Genomic DNA, 18,586 nt, shown 5'->3' on the forward strand with positions numbered 1-18,586 from the left:
TTATCACATTTGGAAGTAACTCTGAAAGGCATGAACTTGTCTTGCAGTTTACTAATAAAGACTTGAGACTTAACTTGGACTACAGTAGCACCTGTTCAGTATAAGTTACACTATAAAAGCATTAAGGGGATCCATTCTAGTTCTGCACATGTTCATGTTTTCTTTTAACTGTAAAGGTCACAAAAATAAAGACGTCAGTCTTAAAAATTAAAGGTTGTTGACTAAATTGACAAATGATTTTGAGGAAGCCCTAACTCACCTCACACAGTTACTGTGTCCATTAACAACAACTAAGTTCCTAATGACTAATTGATTAATTGTGCAGTCTATTATTTCGCTCCTGCACCCCAGTAGTTTTGAAAGAGCCACGGCTGGAGTTAACAGTCTTATTGGAGAGACGCGTTCCTCGCATAGGACAATAAGGGAAAATAGCGGAATTAATTGGGTTTGATTAAGAGAGCTTTTCAATGGGACACGGCTTTTTCGCATGACATAATTAGAGGTCAGTTAAGGGAGGGTAGAAGGGGGGATTTGCCTGTTGGCGCCAGTGTTGTGTGGGTGTGTCTGTGAGAGAGACAGATAGACAGACAGACACAGAGAGAGAGAGGGAGGGGTTGCTTCCTTAACACTTGTAGAACTAAGTTGTGTGTCTGATGTGGTCAATTTCTATAGGCTCACTCACCAGAAAACACACAGTGAAGTTCACAGGGGGCCCTCTGTGTGTGATTATTATCACTACACTTGTCAGCATTAAAGACACAGTGCTCAGTCTTTTGTTATAGCTACATGCTCATTAGCAGTGCATTGCAGAGACAATGTTATTGTATAGAATAGGGTGGTGACAGAAGAGGACATTCAGCAATGTTTTTGGATGAGAACTAAACATGTAAAAAAAAGTCTAAACATTTATTATACTCGTAAACACACATTATGAATTTATAGTCATGTTACAGTATAATCTGAAATAGGAGGAGGAACACAGGCCATCAGATCTAAAAATACATCTGAACTGTCATGAACCTAAACCAGGCTTCACACCTGATTAGATTAACAAATATTTCATCACAAATCTGCATCTACAGTTTTACTCAGAACAGTCGTGATATAACTCTTTTCTGTTTTACTGGGATTTTGGACAAATAACAAGCCCAAAACTGTTCAGTGGAGTGAATTTTTCATCCCACAGACAATTGCTATATCAATATTGATATTGAAGTGTCCTTGAGTAAAGCATTACACTACAAGCTACATGTTCAGTAAATATGGTCTGACAAAGTGGAAGGAGAATCTTTCCTTTGGGCATCATATCAACTTAGCGGTGGTGGAAGAAGTACTCAGATCCTTTACTTAAGTATAAGTCAACACACTGTTGTCGGAAAATACTCCATTGCAAGTAAAAGCCCTTACTTTAAATGTTACTTAAGTAAAAGTACAGAATTATTATCAGCAAAATGTACCTAAAGTATCAAAAGTAAACTCATTATGCCAAATGGCTCATTTCAAAGTGTAATATTATTATAGAATATTATGTTACTGTGTTTCTACCACTAACAAATACATGTAAGTTGTTTATTGTTGTAGTTTGTCAATGTGGAGCCGATTTAAGATACTTTGTATACTACTGGGTATTATAGAAGTAAAGTACAGCATCATGAAAGCGTCAAGTAAATGTAGTGGAGTAAAAAGTACAATATTTCCCTCTGAAATGTAGTTGAAGTAGAAAGTAGCATAAAATGGAATTTTGTAGAATGCAAGTAAAGTAGGCTACAAGTATGCCAGAAGGGTACTTACAGTACTTGAGTAAATGTACTTAGTTATATTCCACCATGGCATATTAACTACTACTTTTGTTACTTCACTTGTATTTCCCTGCATGACATCAATAAAGTTTATCTCATCCTATCTTGTTTATTTATAAATTTTTACATGCAATATTGTTATTGATGTTCTGAATTCACACAGAGATCGACCTGTTTCAAAGCCCATGTTTAGATTGTAGCATAAGATAATGTGTGTTTGTCAGACTGTAAGCGAGGATGGGGTGTAGAAAGACAAGCAATTGTTTAAATAAATTAATATAGGAAAAAAGCAGGCATGGGCTGGTTTAGGACTTAGGGCTGTGCAGTTAATCAAAATTTCAATCGCTTTTACGATTTGGGCTCCTAATGATCACAAAGACACAATTATTTTGCACATTACGTTTTGCAAGTAAACTCTTATTTTGTCTTGTGAAATGAATTAAAAAAAAAAAGGTTCAAACGGGTAAAGTATGAAGGGAAATTTCACTGTTCAAGGTGTTTTTACTGTTGATTTGTTGTTTCACTACTTTTTAGGTTCAATATTTGCAACATCTTTCCAAAAGTCAATGAGTAATCGTGTTAAATAATCTTGATTTCAATAGCAACCAAAATAATCGTGATTATGATATTATTTCCATAATCGAGCAGCCCTAGGACAACTACATCTTATAGAGCTGGGTCTGGAGTGTTTGAAAGTAGAACCAGCACGCCCTCTATGTTTGGTACTTTGACATGACAAGTAACTCACCCACGTAAAAACATAACATACTGTAGCCTATATTAACTCATATTCAACCTGTGCAGTTGTCCAGTTTGATCTACATCAGAGGTTCCCAAAATTTTACATTGACTACCTTACAGTTAGACCCCTGCACATTTGAGAAGATCTATCTAGCTACAGTACTGTGCAAAAGTTTTAGGCAGGCATGAACAAATGCTGCAAACTAAGAATGCTTTCAAAAATGGAAGTGTTAATAGTTTATTTTCATCAATTAACAAAATGCAGTGAATGAACAGAAGATAAATCTAAATCAAATCAATATTTGGTGTGACCACCCTTTGCCTTCAAGACAGCATCAATTCTTCTACACTTGCACACAGTTTTTGAAGGAACTCGGCTGGTAGGTTATTCCAAACATCTTGGAGAACTAACCACAGATCTTCTATGGATGTAGGCTTCCTCAAATCCTTCTGTCTCTTCATGTTATCCCAGACAGACTCGATGATGCTGAGATCAGGGCTCTGTGGGGGCCATGCCATCACTTCCAGGACTTCTTGTTCTTCTTTACGCTGAAGATAGTTCTCAATGACCTTGGCTGGATGTTTGGGGTCATTGTCCTGCTGCAGAATACATTTGGGGCCAATCATACGCCTCCCTGATGGTATTGCATGATGGATAAGTATCTGCCTGTATTTCTCGGCATTGAGGACACCATTAATCCTGACCAAATCTCCAACTCCATTTGCAGAAATGCAGCCCCAAACTTGCAAGGAACCTCCACCATGCTTCACTGTTGCCTGCAGACACTCATTATTGTACCGCAAACAACCTGCCTTATGCTACAGCCAAATATTTCAAATTTTGACTCATCAGTCCAGAGCACCTGCAGCCATTTTTCTGCACCCCAGTTCCTATGTTTTCGTGCATAGTTGAGTTGTTTTGAGCACTTGTTTCAATGTCGGAGGTATGGCTTTTTGGCTGCAACTCTTCCATGAAGACCACTTTTGGCCAGACTTCTCCGGACAGTAGATGGGTGTACCTGGGTCCCACTGGTTTCTGCCAGTTCTGAGCTGATGGCACTGCTGGACATCTTCCGATTTCAAAGGGAAATAAGCTTGATGTGTTTTTCATCTGCTGCACTATGTTTCCTTGGCCGACCACTGCGTCTACGATCCTCAACGTTCCCTGACTTTTTGCAAGTGTACCTATAAGAATTGATGCTGGTTTGAAGGCTAAGGGTGGTAACACCAAATATTGATGTGATTTAGATGTTTTTACCACTTTGCATTTTGTAAATTGATAAAAATAAACAATCATTATTTATATTTATGAAAGCATTCTTAGTTTACAGCATTTTTTCCACACCTGCCTAAGACTTTTGCACAGTAGTGTATGTATCTGAAGATTTTTACTGATAGACATGTATGTGAGTGGAAAAGTAAGATATAGCCTACGGTTGTGAAATACTTGACAGTAGTTAGTTCGTTTAGGTCCGTTTAAAACGAACCCTGGAGCATTTGGTCGGATAGTCCAGTTCGTGTGGGTTGGTGTGAAGGCTGGTCAGGGTCATCCGAACTCTGGTGCAGATCAAACAAACGAACTCTGGTCCGCTTGAAAACGGAGGTCCCGGTTCCCTTCCAAGTGAACTAGAGCTCGGTTCACTTCACGTGAGAATGCGATCCGACCCAAATACAGGAAGTGAACCAAAAACAGAGCATTTACTAGCCTGCAATTTCAACCTTGCACGCAATTTACGGACTTATATATGATTTAAGGGATAACTTTCAGACTTTTCAGTCTTTATTTGTTCTCATCATCATCATCTCTCTCTCTCTCTCTTTCCTTCACTCACTGTCTGTCAGCTGCTTATTGTTCGCCTTCTTTTACAATATTAGAAGCAGAACCAGGAAACCCGAGACGTTATAAATGTGGTGTTGATGGTGCGTTTGACAACGTGCAGTGTGAAAAGCAAACCGAACCAAATGAAAAATGCAACAATGTTACAACTTCACCCCCGAATCGCACCGAGTCCACCGAACTATATGAAAGCGCCCTTACACCATGGATGTATTTAAGAGAACGCTTTAGCTTACACCATGGATGTATTAAAAGGGCTTACACCCATAGACTTACACATTTCCGTGTTTAGATTTGAAAGTTATACGTCACGAGGGTGATAAAACTCCCACAATGCAATGTCATTTTTACCTGAGCTAAACATGGATGTATTAAGAGAACTAGCTAAATCTGAGAGTGAATATCTTTAAACCCATATATCCATCTGATATCTCCGTGAATTGTTGTTCCTGTTTGGCGTGTGTGTGCTGATATTCAGGGACTGGCTCGCTGTTGTATGTATGTTGTCTTGTGCAGATATGATTAGATTAGCAACCAGCTAAATTAGCTAACGCTAGTTATTAACGTTACCTAGCTTTACATTTTTCAGTGCAACATAAACAAGCATATTCAGTGATGTTTAGCTACGAACAAGGCTCTCAAGCTTGTCATTGGTTGCTTTGAACTGGTTGAAAGTTTGTTGTGTCGTAACGTTAACGAAGTTAGTTTGTTCTTTCTCCAAATCAAGCATCAACTGAGTTTTAAGATTAACGTTAAATAAATGACATCCTGTTATGATTATTTATTTGATACAAAAAAAAGCATCTGGGGGTATTTTACAAAGCAGGATATCTTTTAAAAAGTGCTGTGAGATGTGTAAAAGGTTGTAAGTTTCTATCAACAACATGCAAGACACAATTATAATTCCAACCTTGCTAACTTTCTGGTTTTACAGGTTTAAATCAGTATTTTCAGGATACTAGCTACATAACCTTTTGGCTAACTGTGTAACCTTGCATTATGAGAAGCCCTCCAGAAGACAAGCAATAAAACAAAACAAACAAACAAAAGTAGCATTTCAATTCAACTGTTGAAATCATGTTTTTGTGTGTTGGCCAGATCTCCAACATCCCAGCCTGTGGCTGTGGGATCAGGGTTTCAGGTTAAGATGGATCCAGAATATGAACATCGCCTCCTCCGCCAAATCAACACTCAAAATGACAACTTGAGCCCTGTTGTGAGTCGTGTAAATGTTGCACAGCAACACTGAACTTGCAAACAACACTGAACTTGTGGTATTATCAAGTTATATTATAAATGAAATGATCAGAGAATTGACCAAACGTCCATAAATTCATAAACATATACACTTTTTTAATAATTTGTTGGTTTTGCAGAAACTGACACAGAGTCTGCGCGGTCGGACACCCACCAGCTCCCCGTTATCTTCCCCCAGAAAGCTTGGAGACAGATTCATTCCAACCAGAGCGGGGGCAAACTGGAGTATCAACTTTCACAGGATCAATGTATGAGCAGGTTGTTGGTAAATTTGTTGAGGAGTGTGTCTGTGCTTTTGCAAGAGAAAAGTAATATTCATGTGTGTAATACAAGACAAAAGTCTAAAGGTTACAGTGGGTTTGGATAAAGTTGATAACTGTATGCATATTCTGTCTGAGACAAGTTTGTATTACAAATTAATGACAATATCTTTGTGATATTTAGGAAAATGAGAAGTCACCAAGTCAGAACAGAAAAACAAAGGATACCTCTTCTGATAACATTAAAGGTAAATAAATGTAAATGCTATTTTGCAAATTATATTACTTGCTTATGTCTACCCAGGATTGTCATTTTATGCTTTTGTTAATAATAATTTTTATATTTTTTATTTTTTGTGCATGCAGCAGACGGGCTGGCCTACTCTGCTCTGCTGAAGAATGAGCTGCTGGGAGCAGGAATAGAAAAGATCCAGGACCCTCAGACGGAGGACAGGCGTTTACAGCCATCAACCCCAGAAAAGAGATGTCTCTTCACTGTATGAACATTTAACCTCATGCTTCTTATGTATTGAATTATATTGCACATTGATCATACAATGTTGGAAAAGATGCACGTACAATATGCTCTCGAGTGGGGGTTAAAAACAATATCAAAAAGTAGAATACCACTATTCAGTCAGTGTACAGTTTTTCTTCAATGTTTTATGTTATTTTATTGAAGCTGGTAGAGAATATGATGGTTTCTGCTTGTGTGTTCTTTGCAGTATTCACTTAATATCAAGAGGTCATCACCAGACGATGGCACCAACATCTCCCCCTACTCTCTATCACCTGTCAGCAACAAAAGGTAGAAGCTCTATTTTTTTAATTTAGTTTTTAGATATGTTATTGTTGATCACACTGCAAACAAAGAAACACATTTTGGCATTTGTTGCAGTCAAAAATTGCTGCGTTCACCACGAAAGCCAACTCGCAAGATCTCAAAGATCCCTTTTAAAGTCCTGGATGCTCCAGAGCTGCAGGATGACTTTTACCTCAACTTGGTGGACTGGTCGTCTCTCAACGTGCTCAGTGTCGGGCTGGGTACTTGTGTTTACCTGTGGAGTGCCTGTACCAGCCAGGTACCGTAAAGTGTTTAGACAACTGATTTTGAAACATGAATTTGAGTTTTTTGCTGTGTATGTACTGTATATTTAAAAAAAAAAAAAAAATATATATATATATATATATATGTGTGTGTGTGTTTCTTGGCAGCATTTATTACTATGCTAAGCCACAGTGAATCACTAGTTGAATTGTTCTTTCCTCAGGTAACAAGGTTGTGTGATTTATCAGTGGAGGGAGACTCGGTCACGTCAGTTGGGTGGTCTGAAAGGGTAAGTACATGCATCTTACTGCTTACAGGAAACTGTCAAGGTGAACTTTTAGTACAGTTAGTTTTTCTGAATAAAAGGAATCTTCATGTTTTTAGGGTAACCTGGTGGCAGTGGGGACTCACAAAGGCTATGTTCAGATCTGGGACGCTGGTGCTGGCAAGAAACTCTTTGCCCTGGAAGGACACACAGCTAGAGTTGGTGAGAACATTTTTGCTGTGTTTAATCTCTGAACATGGATTATAAAGTACCTTAACCGGAATGATGAAGTCACAATAAACACAAATAAACTGAAGACAAAAAAAAAATAGAAAGCTTTATTAATGCTTGACATTCTTGATAATTGTGTCCTGACATTTTAGTCAAATTTTGAGAGTATGACCCAGCATAAATTAATTTTTACTCTGTCTGCAGGAGCGTTAGCATGGAATGCAGACCAGTTGTCTTCGGGAAGCCGTGATCGTTTGATTCTCCAAAGAGATGTGCGGACCCCTCCACTCCAGTCAGAGAGACGGCTGCAGGGACACAGACAGGAAGTGTGTGGCTTAAAGTGGAGCACTGACCATCAGCTGCTCGCTTCTGGTGGCAACGACAACAAGGTTCAGTTGTTATTTTTATTAAACTTGCCTTCATCTTTGTGCATTTACTCATTGTGTCCATTGATGTGGTTGTTATTTGTCATCTTAGCTGCTGGTTTGGAACCACTCCTCGCTGAGCCCAGTGCAAACGTATATGGATCACTTGGCTGCAGTGAAAGCCATTGCCTGGTCCCCCCACCAGCACGGCCTGCTGGCCTCTGGGGGCGGCACTGCCGACCGCTGCATTCGATTTTGGAACACCCTGACCTCACAGCCGCTGCAGTGTATGGACACCGGCTCTCAGGTCTGCAACCTGGCCTGGTCCAAACATGCTAATGAACTGGTAAGTGACTCCAGATACATACTGTGCACAATGATTTACTGACTTTATTCTATAAATAAACAATTGTCATGAAGATCACACTTGCATTAAGAATAAGGTGCTACTTGGCCTATTTTTATGCGTCAAGACAATGCCTGTAAAAAGTTGGCACTTGTACTTAATTTGTATCAGTTTTCAGTGATTTCTCACTTTGACAGTAGTCCAAGCTTTTTATCGGCCTAATTACTGACACTGCCTATTCCTGAGCCCACTGACACTGCAATTCAACAAGCAAACAAGTCCAAGGGGGTAAATACTCTGAAACTCAATGACGAATGTAAATTGTGATACATTGGCACATTTCAATAAACCATGTTGGTATCTCTTGTGCCAGTGTTTTCTAAAATTAGGAATGTATGGGGTACTGTGTACTCAAAGTTTTTTTTTTAAATAAACCTCTTTATTACTTATGCTGTTTCCATATTTTATTGTGAGATACTTTAAAAAAGTACCTGTTTTCACTGGAAGAAGTGTTGCCTCTTTCCGTTTTATATCTTTGGCACAAGTCAAGTCAAGTGAATTTTATATAGCCAAATCACAACAGAAGTTATCGCACACATGTAAAATATGCATTGTTGAGACCAGTACAACACGATGGTCTTGTTTATTTGCAGTAATAGCATATATGTGGCTAACTAATTCATTTATTAATAGTGAGTTACACAAAGCCTCCTTGGATTTAATATTGCCTGTTTTTTCAGGTGAGCACTCATGGCTACTCTCAGAACCAGATCTTGGTGTGGAAATATCCAGCTCTCACTCAGGTTGCCAAACTCACAGGACACTCCTACAGAGTGCTCTACCTGGTCAGTGTGTGTGTTTTCTCTCTGATGAGATTGTGATCTTGCCATTGGTCATGTCAATGAAAAAGCTGGCCATATTTTCTGGTGATTATTTATTTATATTTAGGCCATGTCCCCGGATGGTGAGGCGATTGTGACAGGAGCTGGAGATGAGACTCTTCGCTTCTGGAACGTATTCAGTAAAACAAGATCAACTAAGGTGAGAAAGCACTTTTTGGGAACAGCATTCTGTAATCACATGTCTCCTCATATCTGCAAAATAATTGACCAAGTTTCTTTATCTTTTGTTTCAGGAGTCTGTATCAGTTTTAAATCTCTTCACTAGGATACGATAACTTTAAGCAAATATTAAAACTGTAAAACTCTAGTTTGAGTGGATCTTGGCATGACCACTGGATAGCTCATCAACATGGTGCTAAGGACATACAGTACAATCGCAGCAAGCACTTTTTTTCATGCTAACAATTGTTTGCAAAATTCTTTTTGACTTTTGTGCTCTCATTATGAATGTTGTATTTTTTTAATGTATACGTGGGTTGATTTCAATTTGTTATGTGTTCACAACAAGAAATCATAGGCCTTAACATTTTGTGTTCTAATAATCTGAAATGTAGAGGGAGCATTTTTAGTTTTTGTTTAACTCAGGTCTTATTTATTTAACACTGCAGTGAAAGCCATAGCAGTGAAGGCTGTAATGGCTTCAATGGAGAAAAATGCCATTACATATTATAACTAAAACATAAAAAATAACCATAATCACCTAGTAAGGCCTTTACAGTATATGCACCATGTTTACTGTGATCCTTAGATACTAAGGTTAAAAGTGGTTGGCTAAAATAATGCAGTTTTGCTCCTGTGGACAGAAAGTCTAATGCTGTGCATCAAGACATATACTACATAGTTGATTCTTTGTCGTAAAGGAAGAAATAAAAGCTCATGGAACTGAAGAACCGGTGTATATTTCCTATTTGCCATTAAAAAATTCCATTTCTGTTCCATTTATTTTTTTGGACTTAATTTAGTTTAGTTGCACTTTTGTTGTTAGATTATATTTTGTAATGCTGCATCTTAAAATTACTATTTAAAGAGCATGATTGTATAATGTTTATGCAGCTCATGATATGAAAAAAATGGTTGGATTGTTAGCAAGATTTTCCTTTTGAGTGAGTGCTTGAATGTAGTTTATTTCACCATTTAATTCAATACCATGCAGTTAAATTAACTGTTTACGGATTTAACTGTTTACAATTTGCCATTTATTTAAATACCAATGGAACACATATTAACAAAAGTGATCATACCAGGGATATAACTACAGAGTATTTGAGAAATAAATAAAACAATAAATTAATGAATAAAGTTGAATCATCCAACGCATTATTTATTTATATATGTAAAGTTACCATACATTATATTGTGTTTTTATTTTGTGGAATTTTCCCAGTTTGTGTTTCCATGAAAACAACCGACTAGAGGCGGCGCTGCCTAAACGGATATGCTGACCGGAAATAACGTTACTGCGAACAGGCGGGAAGTTGAAAGTTTGAACATTTCAGATAATTAGAAACATTTCCGTCGATTACCTGTATTAAAGTAAAGTCGCATCCTCAACAAGAACAGAGTAAGTTTAACCACTACAATTAGCAAAATGTGGTCAACGACGCAAGCTACTACGTTAGCTGACAGGAATAGCAGCCTGTTGGTGGTGCTAGCTAGCTAGCTAGCTAGCTAACTAACGTTACGAGTTGTTTAACTACTTTCTGTTGCCTGTCAGGATGGCGGACAGAAATCTTGTGCGGGAGATGAAACGTTGGGCGACAGAGGAGTTCAATCTGTCCCCGGACAGCCTGCCAAATGACAGCTATTTTAAAACGTGGGTATCAGCGTGTCTTTACTATCGCTGTTGATAACGTATGTTAACACAGGTCCTCACAGTTGATGCTTAATTCGTAGCGTTGGAACAAACTAATGCTGATCATTTTTTTTATAGGCTCTGTATCGGGACAGGGAAGTCAATATGGAAATATATTATCCAACACGTTTTTCACCAGAGGTTAGTCTTAACACTGCCTTACTGTTCTGTAACCCCTTGGGGTAATGTTGGCTTCTTGTATGTCATCTCAGAGCGCACTCAGTCTCCATTTGTCTGGTCAAAAGAAAGAACATCATGGCATCTGAGAAATTGCTTAATCTAAAATAAACTGCAGTCTCACCCTCAGTACACTATATGACTTGGAAGATGGGCAAATAATAGATCACAGCTTTCTGACTGTTTCTCTGTTTTTCCAGGAACGTGAGGATCATGCGTGGCAACCTCCAGTGGTATCCTTTCAGGCTCTGATTGAGGATTTGAAGCCACTAGTGTCTTTGCAGTGGCCATGGCAACTTCACGTGTACATTTTAGTCATTGTGTTGCTCTTGTAGATGTGAGTGAGAGGTCACTTAGACAGAAGAGAGTCTGTATCTTGCTCAAGACTTGATGCTGTTTGTATGTGTATGTTCTGTCAATGTACACCCTCCCCGTCCTGTGATTGCCATGGGTGGCATACATACAGTGGATGCTTTCTTGGGGAGTCCTGGTTGTCCCTGGTTCAAACCTTACGAGGAACCTTTTGCTGCATCCTATTCCCTCTCGGTTTTCCTGTCGATTGTTTGTTGTGCTGTCTTATAAATACCCCAAAAATACTTAATGTAAAATACTAACTATGCCCACTTCCTATACTTGGTATTACTCAGTATGCTAAATTCCTCAGTCACAACCACTGTGTGTTCAGCATTTATCCAGTAAATTCCTTGACTTTATGATCTTCAAGGTACAAAGTTCTTCAAGACAAAGAGGTAGGCTACAACTTGTTTTCCTTCCTTGTTGTGGTTTATTTCTATTTCAAGATATACCTGCTCGATGGAATTTTCAGTAAGAAAGCCACGGATAAACTAAGATGTGTTTTGTTTTTGCATGTTCAGTTGAAGCAGGCTGAGGGCCAGAGTGAGGCTGCTAAGCAGAGAGAGCTTCAGAGGAAGATCGAGCAGCTCAGAGCTGAGATCACTCACCTGGACTCTCAAATTAGTGGAACAGAAGAACAGTTGGCTACACAAGGTTAGTCCATCACATGCAATAAGGGCTGGGTATCTGATCTGAAGACTACATTACTTCTTTGCAGAAGGAGGAAAGCCAGCTCATTGCTGCCGTTTGCTTAGCTCAAACAATATTTAATGATCTCCCACACCAGTGATTTCTGCAATTTACCAATAGAGCAGTTCATCAGCCGTACCTGGGCCCAGGTGGAGGACAGCCGGCGCAGAGAGCTGCTCCTGCAGGCCTTCAGGCAGCGCTGCATCTTGGGCCGCAAGGTGCTCTCTGATGACACGCAAACGGTCAGTGGGCACTGCCAGGCATTGGAACAGATGGCCAGGTAAGGCAGAACATTGAAAGTTAAAGTAAAATAAAAATGAATGAAGTAAGATCAGTTACATATCTGTACTAATCATGTAGTACATAAGAGCTGTGTTGTGTTTTGAAGGAAAGCAGAGATTGAAGTGCTGTTTGATAATAAGCCTTCCAGCAGCAGTGATGGTGACAACCTCAACTCTAAAGTCGCAGCAGAGGCACAGGTCCTGGTAAGAGCTGCCTAAATATGGTCTGTATCTTAACGAGTAGAGTTGAGTAAGGTGCACTTTATCTATCTCGGTGTATTGCTGCTATCCATTACCTACATGTTACAGTCAGAAAAATAAAGAGTGACTACTAGGCAAACTGACAAAATGCTACACATTGGTTGTGTCCGAAATCACATCCTATTTACTATATAGTGCACTATATTTAACATCCCTGATTTTATTTGAGTGTCTGAATTCCCACATGTACACTACTCTCTGCTAACAACTGCAGTTATGCGACTCTTAGTCTCGCATTGTCAGACCTATCTCCACAGCACTGCAGAGTGAGGTCCTGCTACACAACAGATACATTCTGGGATAGGAGAAAAAAACGCTCTGGGTTGTTTGCATTTCTTTAAACCAATCACAATCGTCTGGGGCGGCGCTAAGCTCTGGAAGCAGTGACGGTGGCTCTGCAAAATCGTACTTCGTACACAGCAATCTCCACCAATCGCTTCCAAAACATCCCAGTTAGATAGTAAATGCTGTAAACATATTCTTTGTAAATCTTTACAATCGTTCCCCAATAAGACCGAGCAGGCCTGCCTGGTTGCACAATCCAAATTTTCTTCAAAACCTTTTCAGCGTGTAGCTTGCTTGTTCAAAGTTTGTTGTTTGCCGAAGCAAAGGAATTTTGTGAACGGCAACACACACAGAGAGTGGAAGTGGAGGGCTCACGTGCCAGATGTCAGGCAGTTATCCTGGAAATGTATTTCCATTGATCCAGACTATCTGACTCCACCTGTCAAGAATGACAAAATCTCAATTTCCAGCTCACTATAGAGGAAACTAATGAGTGTGTATATATAGTGTCGTATAGGGTGCAATTAATGAGGGGGATTGTTGCTGGTTGTTTCATTATGTATCTTGTTATACCATCTTGATAGTATTATCATAATTCTACAGCTGGTGGAGATATGCACTGATTTTATGTTTGCCAGCTGCATATTTTAGAAGAAGTTATTCCAGTTGATCTTAAATCACAGATTACAAATCTGACTAATGTAGACCAAGAGGCCTGTAATACATCAGCTGCAGACTGAGGGAAATAATCCCATTTCTTTTATTTTTCCCCATTAGCGTGAAGTGAGACAGCTGTGTGATGACAGGGTCCACTTCTATCAGTCTTTACAAGAGAGTGAACTGAAAACGGCGCACTCTGCAGCCAAACAGTAAGGATTACAGTGATACAGTATTTGAGAAATCCACTATTCAAAACCTGTCTTTCAGAATGTTGTCAACTTCTTCTTTCTTGAGTTAATCACTTATCTCTCCGTTTCCTCTCAGTATGACTCGTGAACAAAGGACTGCTGTGTTTCAGTACTGGCTGAGTGCTGTGGAGGTTAGTGCATATTGATCAAATTTCACTTATTTTTTCACACTTACATACTGTACATTTTCACTTTGAATTACATGTTGTTGCTTATCATGTCATCAGAACTTGATGGGTGATTATCCGCCAAACCACATCCTCTTAGCATTGGAGCATTTAGCTTCCAGAGAGCAGAACGAACTAGAGAAGAAACTCGCCTCTCTGGATGTGACACAAGATGTGACGGCTCTAAGGTAAACTTCAACATTATTATATTGTTCTCTCTACCTTTTTAAGACTATTAAAAAAAACAACGTTCGTCAGAGTATTTATGTAGCATTTTAATTGCAGGTTCCGCTATGAAAGCAATCACCTACTGGACATGTCAACAGAAGAGGATAATGAGTTGCCATCCGTTAAGAGCCTCTTAGAGGTGCTATACACAAACACACATAGACACTGTAATGTAATATTCAGGAAGTAGAAGGACATGTCCTTGCGTTTTTTTGTCCTTGCGGAATTAAAACATTTTTTTATTGTATTTGTTGTCATTTCCAGGTTGCTTGGGAAGAGGTGGAGCAGAGTTTGGTAGAACTGGCCCGGACTCGCTCCAGAGTCCAGCAGCTCCAAAATCAGCTGCAGGCCCGCAAGAAGGAGGTGGAGCAGGAGGTGTCTGGCATTGCAGATGAGCTCCACATTGACACCTTGGCACTGTAAGCAGACTCACTGTAGAGTTTGTTTATGAGGTTCCCACAAGTCATGAAAAGAGTCTATAATCCCAGGAATAATATTTTGGTGATGACATTTCAGACTATAAACTTCAGGAAGAAGGAGCAGAATTATTTTGTAGTAGCTCATTATTGTCAAGCATTTTTAACTGAAGATTTAACAATTTCTTCTTTTTCTTTTTTGTCTCATTCTTTGCATGTTTTCTGTCTTTATTTTGCTATTTTTGTGTTTGCATATGCAATAAATGTGTTGCTAACACAGAGTAGCTAATAGTCAAATTAGAGTTGTGATCTGGGCAAATAAAAAAACTTGTTTTATAGCATATATTTATTACGTATACATATACTTATTACGTATTTTTCTTTGTTGCTGTCAGGTCAGCTTTAGAAGTGGAACTTCAGTGTGTGATGAAGGCGGCGACCAGGGATCATATCAGAGACAGGTGTATCCAACTTGACCAGCATGCCAGAAGCCGTCAGGAGGCGCTTAGGAACCTCCACAGTCAGTGGCAAAGCATCCTTGACTTCAGACAACTAGTGGTGAGAGTTAACTTACAATATGAGACCTCTCATAACCTTTGCCAGTGTTACTCCTGTTTCAAGCATTTTCTACATGTTTCAAAATATATCAGTAATTATTTAGGAAAGTGTGTGTGTAAGTGTGTGTGTGTGTATATAAACATTTTGATTTGCCAAACCTTTTATGAAATAAAAACGCAGGTGTCAGTTTTTCTCCAACATATATATTATTAAACATGTGCTGTTGTGTCTCTCCAGGTTCTCAGACAGGAACATATCAGAGGTCTGATTAAGGGGAACTCCACGGCCAAGATGGAGCTGATTCGTCTGCACACAGAGGTGTGGATGTTCTCCATCTGTGACACTGATGTAGAGAGATTATTATAAGATTTACTTCATGGTGGTGAAATACATGTTTTAACCTCTTCAAGCTAAAAAAAAAAAAAAAAAAAAAAAAACTTTTTCCACAAAACTTTTTTTTACCATCTCTTGAGGATTTCTATGCCTCTGTCTTGTTTCAGTTACAGGGATTTGTCCAGGGCAAACTGGTGCCACAGTTTGAAGTTGTCACCACTGCAGCCAGCAGTCAAAGGAACTCCATTTCCAAGGAGGCCCGACAGTTGGGAACGGTTTCGCTTCTTGCTCTGGACCGTAGGACCGTTGAAGGGTAAGAATAAGTTGCCTGATACCTGAAGAGGTAAACCCCAGTCATTCCACATTTTTTCCTTTGTTTCAGAATGCAAAGAATCCCTGCATTGTGGTTGTCCATCCATCGCTTGCAGTCCCCGACCTTTAGCAGCTTGTGTCAGAGCCTGGCCTTCCCACAGTACAGGGTGAGTATGGGCATATAATGCATCAGTCTGTTGTAAAGAAAAGAAAGAAATTATCTCCTTCTTCTTTCTCTTCTTGCCCAGAGCAAATGATTAAAACATATGAGGAATATAATGAAATAGATTATCATTAATATGCATTTTAAACATTCTAAAACATTGTGTAACTTTGCATATGAAGTTTGCCTGCAGACACTCATTGCATTCCTATAAAAGTTGTGCTGGCAGCTCCTAAAGTTCACACTGCTCCTTAAACGCCACATGCCCAGAGTGGTTTTAATTGGCAAGCTGACTGCAAGTGCCATTGCTCGACCCCAGTCCTTTCACCAGCAGGCCTTATAAAAAATATTATCCATGAAAATCGGTTTTACTACACAGAGGCACAACAGCCTTGTTGTTGTGTAAATAATTGTTTTTCTTGATTATTCTGTTTTTGTGATCACCGGGAGCCGAAATCACAATCACGATTAAATTTCGACTAATTGCACAGCCCTACTCAGAAGTTATATTTTGCTTTTATATAGATGCATTTAATTTCATGGTATGTTTTTCTCCTTTGCTTCATTCTCTGACTTTGAAATTGTCTCCTTCGTCTTACACTTCAGGCTCCAGAAGAATTGTGTTCCCATGCGCGCTCTCAGCAGCTTGAGTTGCATTTTCTCCAACAGTTACGGCAACTTCATTCTGCTACCCTGCAGAAAATACAGAAGGAAACAGAGTTGCTGCATGCATCTGATCAGAAAGGTAATCAGGGAAATTCATCAAGAGTGAATCTTTTATCATGCTTAAGCAATGCAAATAAATGAATGCTAAAAGAAGTTTTAGGAATTTTTATAAATTTTAGTAACAACAAAACTACTGTGTGTCTACGCTGTGCCTCCTAGCTCTGCTGTCCAGAGTCGTGGAGGAGGATCAGAAGCTTCTGGAGGCTCTGGTACCGAGAGTGAGAGGCCTCACCCAACGTAGCGCCCAAGGCCTTTCTTATGGGGCACAAGTCAAAACTGCCATTTCTTACTGGTGAGGCACATTTCTGAAGTAGATAACCTATTGTAAAACAATGAATGCACCACGATTTAGCATATAGTTTCCTTTCTAAAGTGTCTGTTAAGGAGAGTTTTTTTTTTTTATCCGTTAACATTTTACCAACCAGCTTCATTGCTGAGATTTGGGGATGAGCCTGCTTGGCACAGCTCTGCAGTGGAGTGCATGAGGGCAAGCAGCACAAGCAACCGTGCAGGTTTTAAACAAGTCTGTTGTCTAACCATGCTACCTAAACTACACTTCCAAGTGAAAATGAACGTGAATGTGACAAGATGTCACTGAAACAGCCTGTTCTGAACATCCATTAGTTTCTCCTTCCCGGTTAAACTTTAATACTGTACTTGCATTAATTGTGTACGCAGTTTTACAGTGCAATAGATGTGTTTCTGTTTTTGCTTTCCAAATAAGTGGTTTAGATAACTAACTAACTCTGTTAAACTGAAATTTTTGTTTATAATTGTCTGACTACTTGCCTTTTTTTTTTTTTGCCATAATGAAGTCTACTATGGAGGGAAAAAATACATGAATGAGAGTAACAAATTAGGGCTGGTCAATAATTCGGTATTTTTTTTTTTTTGTTTCAATGGAATCATATTTTGTTGAACTAAATGAACAAAATTTTGTTGTTCAGTGATTCCCAGCCAATTGTGATTCTAAACTACAAAACAGTTTTATTTGTCTGATCTAGTTAATAACAGGAAAACGCAGTACATTGCATTTTCTATTATTTGTGATAGTTAGATATTTCAACATCGCCCAGCCCTAAGCTGAGTCAAATTTATGTTCAATTTAAGTTATGGCCAAAACAATGAAAAGAATAAAATAAGTTTTCCTTCATCATTCATTAATAGTAAACTCTGGTTTAAACATTTGCTGCTTGCAGACAGATTTTTTTTTTCTACATATGAATGCATTTGTGTTATTTTGGATTTATACCTTCAGTCAGGAGCAAAAGGTCTGGTTTGCCGGTTAACTTTTTCTGTTTCGTGTCTGTTGAAACATCTAGGTGGGATCGGCCAGCCCAACATGTCCTACCTGAGGTCAGTAAAGGAGGACTGACTTTTCAACAGTGGCTACAAAGGTGGAAACTTGCTGCCAAAGCCTCGTAGGGGACACCACGTAGTTTAAATATATATGAGATCCCTTACTGCACCTTTTCAGTGGAAAAATGACCATGCTACAGTAGTTAGAAAATGCACACTAATATGTTTTTCATGCTCATCACTTCTTTTGATGTTTTACCATGTGAAAGTCAGTCACTATTAAATACTTTTAAACCTAATTATTTGCTCCTGTCTTCATTGCAATGCATTTAAAAAAAATACAATAAAGTTGTTGAACGAGCTGAATCGATGCTGCAGTTTGCTCATATGCCCACTGAATGAGCTGCAGATATCTATAATTAGCCAAGTATTGATCTGGCTCACAGTCGGTGCTCAGTCTGTCGTTAATTCTTGTAGTTGTGGGTACAATGTAGAAGTATGTAGCTATCGTTTCACACGGAGCAA

General features: G+C 39.0%; 2 protein-coding genes and 1 long non-coding RNA gene across 7 annotated transcripts; 2 read left to right on the forward strand and 1 right to left on the reverse strand.

The window, feature by feature from the left end:
* Positions 1-4,694: 4,694 nt before the first annotated feature.
* Positions 4,695-9,987, forward strand: LOC116055280 (fizzy-related protein homolog). 5 transcript variants are annotated; one of them, XM_031307141.2, is made up of 14 exons: positions 4,695-4,875; positions 5,476-5,593; positions 5,754-5,882; positions 6,079-6,142; positions 6,261-6,391; positions 6,620-6,702; positions 6,793-6,976; positions 7,166-7,231; positions 7,327-7,429; positions 7,643-7,827; positions 7,916-8,149; positions 8,890-8,994; positions 9,098-9,190; positions 9,285-9,987. In XM_031307141.2, exons 2-14 carry the CDS (start codon positions 5,525-5,527, stop codon positions 9,324-9,326), a joined length of 1,488 nt encoding a protein of 495 aa, XP_031163001.1. In that variant the 5' UTR covers positions 4,695-4,875; positions 5,476-5,524; the 3' UTR covers positions 9,327-9,987. The 5 variants fall into 5 exon arrangements, with proteins under 5 accessions (XP_031163001.1, XP_031163003.1, XP_031163002.1 ...); XM_031307143.2 differs by having other exon boundaries at positions 6,264-6,391; XM_031307142.2 differs by having other exon boundaries at positions 4,705-4,871.
* A 423-nt stretch (positions 9,988-10,410) lies between these two features.
* Positions 10,411-18,360, forward strand: haus5 (HAUS augmin-like complex, subunit 5). Its single transcript, XM_031307140.2, has 20 exons — positions 10,411-10,612; positions 10,766-10,864; positions 10,982-11,044; positions 11,281-11,313; positions 11,805-11,829; positions 11,956-12,088; positions 12,245-12,404; positions 12,513-12,609; positions 13,729-13,820; positions 13,936-13,990; positions 14,087-14,214; positions 14,312-14,393; positions 14,519-14,673; positions 15,066-15,228; positions 15,466-15,546; positions 15,729-15,874; positions 15,944-16,040; positions 16,643-16,781; positions 16,922-17,054; positions 18,085-18,360. The coding sequence occupies exons 2-20, from the start codon at positions 10,767-10,769 to the stop codon at positions 18,185-18,187; spliced, it is 1,983 nt and encodes a 660-aa protein (XP_031163000.1). The 5' UTR covers positions 10,411-10,612; position 10,766; the 3' UTR covers positions 18,188-18,360.
* LOC116055281 lies at positions 15,046-16,731 on the reverse strand. Its single transcript, XR_004106253.2, has 3 exons — positions 16,636-16,731; positions 15,691-16,067; positions 15,046-15,571 (listed from the first exon to the last, which is right to left on the reverse strand). It is a non-coding gene; the product is annotated as an uncharacterized LOC116055281 (long non-coding RNA).
* Positions 18,361-18,586: the final 226 nt, after the last annotated feature.

Source organism: Sander lucioperca, chromosome 11 (genome assembly GCF_008315115.2).
Source record: "Sander lucioperca isolate FBNREF2018 chromosome 11, SLUC_FBN_1.2, whole genome shotgun sequence".
NCBI lineage: Eukaryota > Metazoa > Chordata > Actinopteri > Perciformes > Percidae > Sander > Sander lucioperca.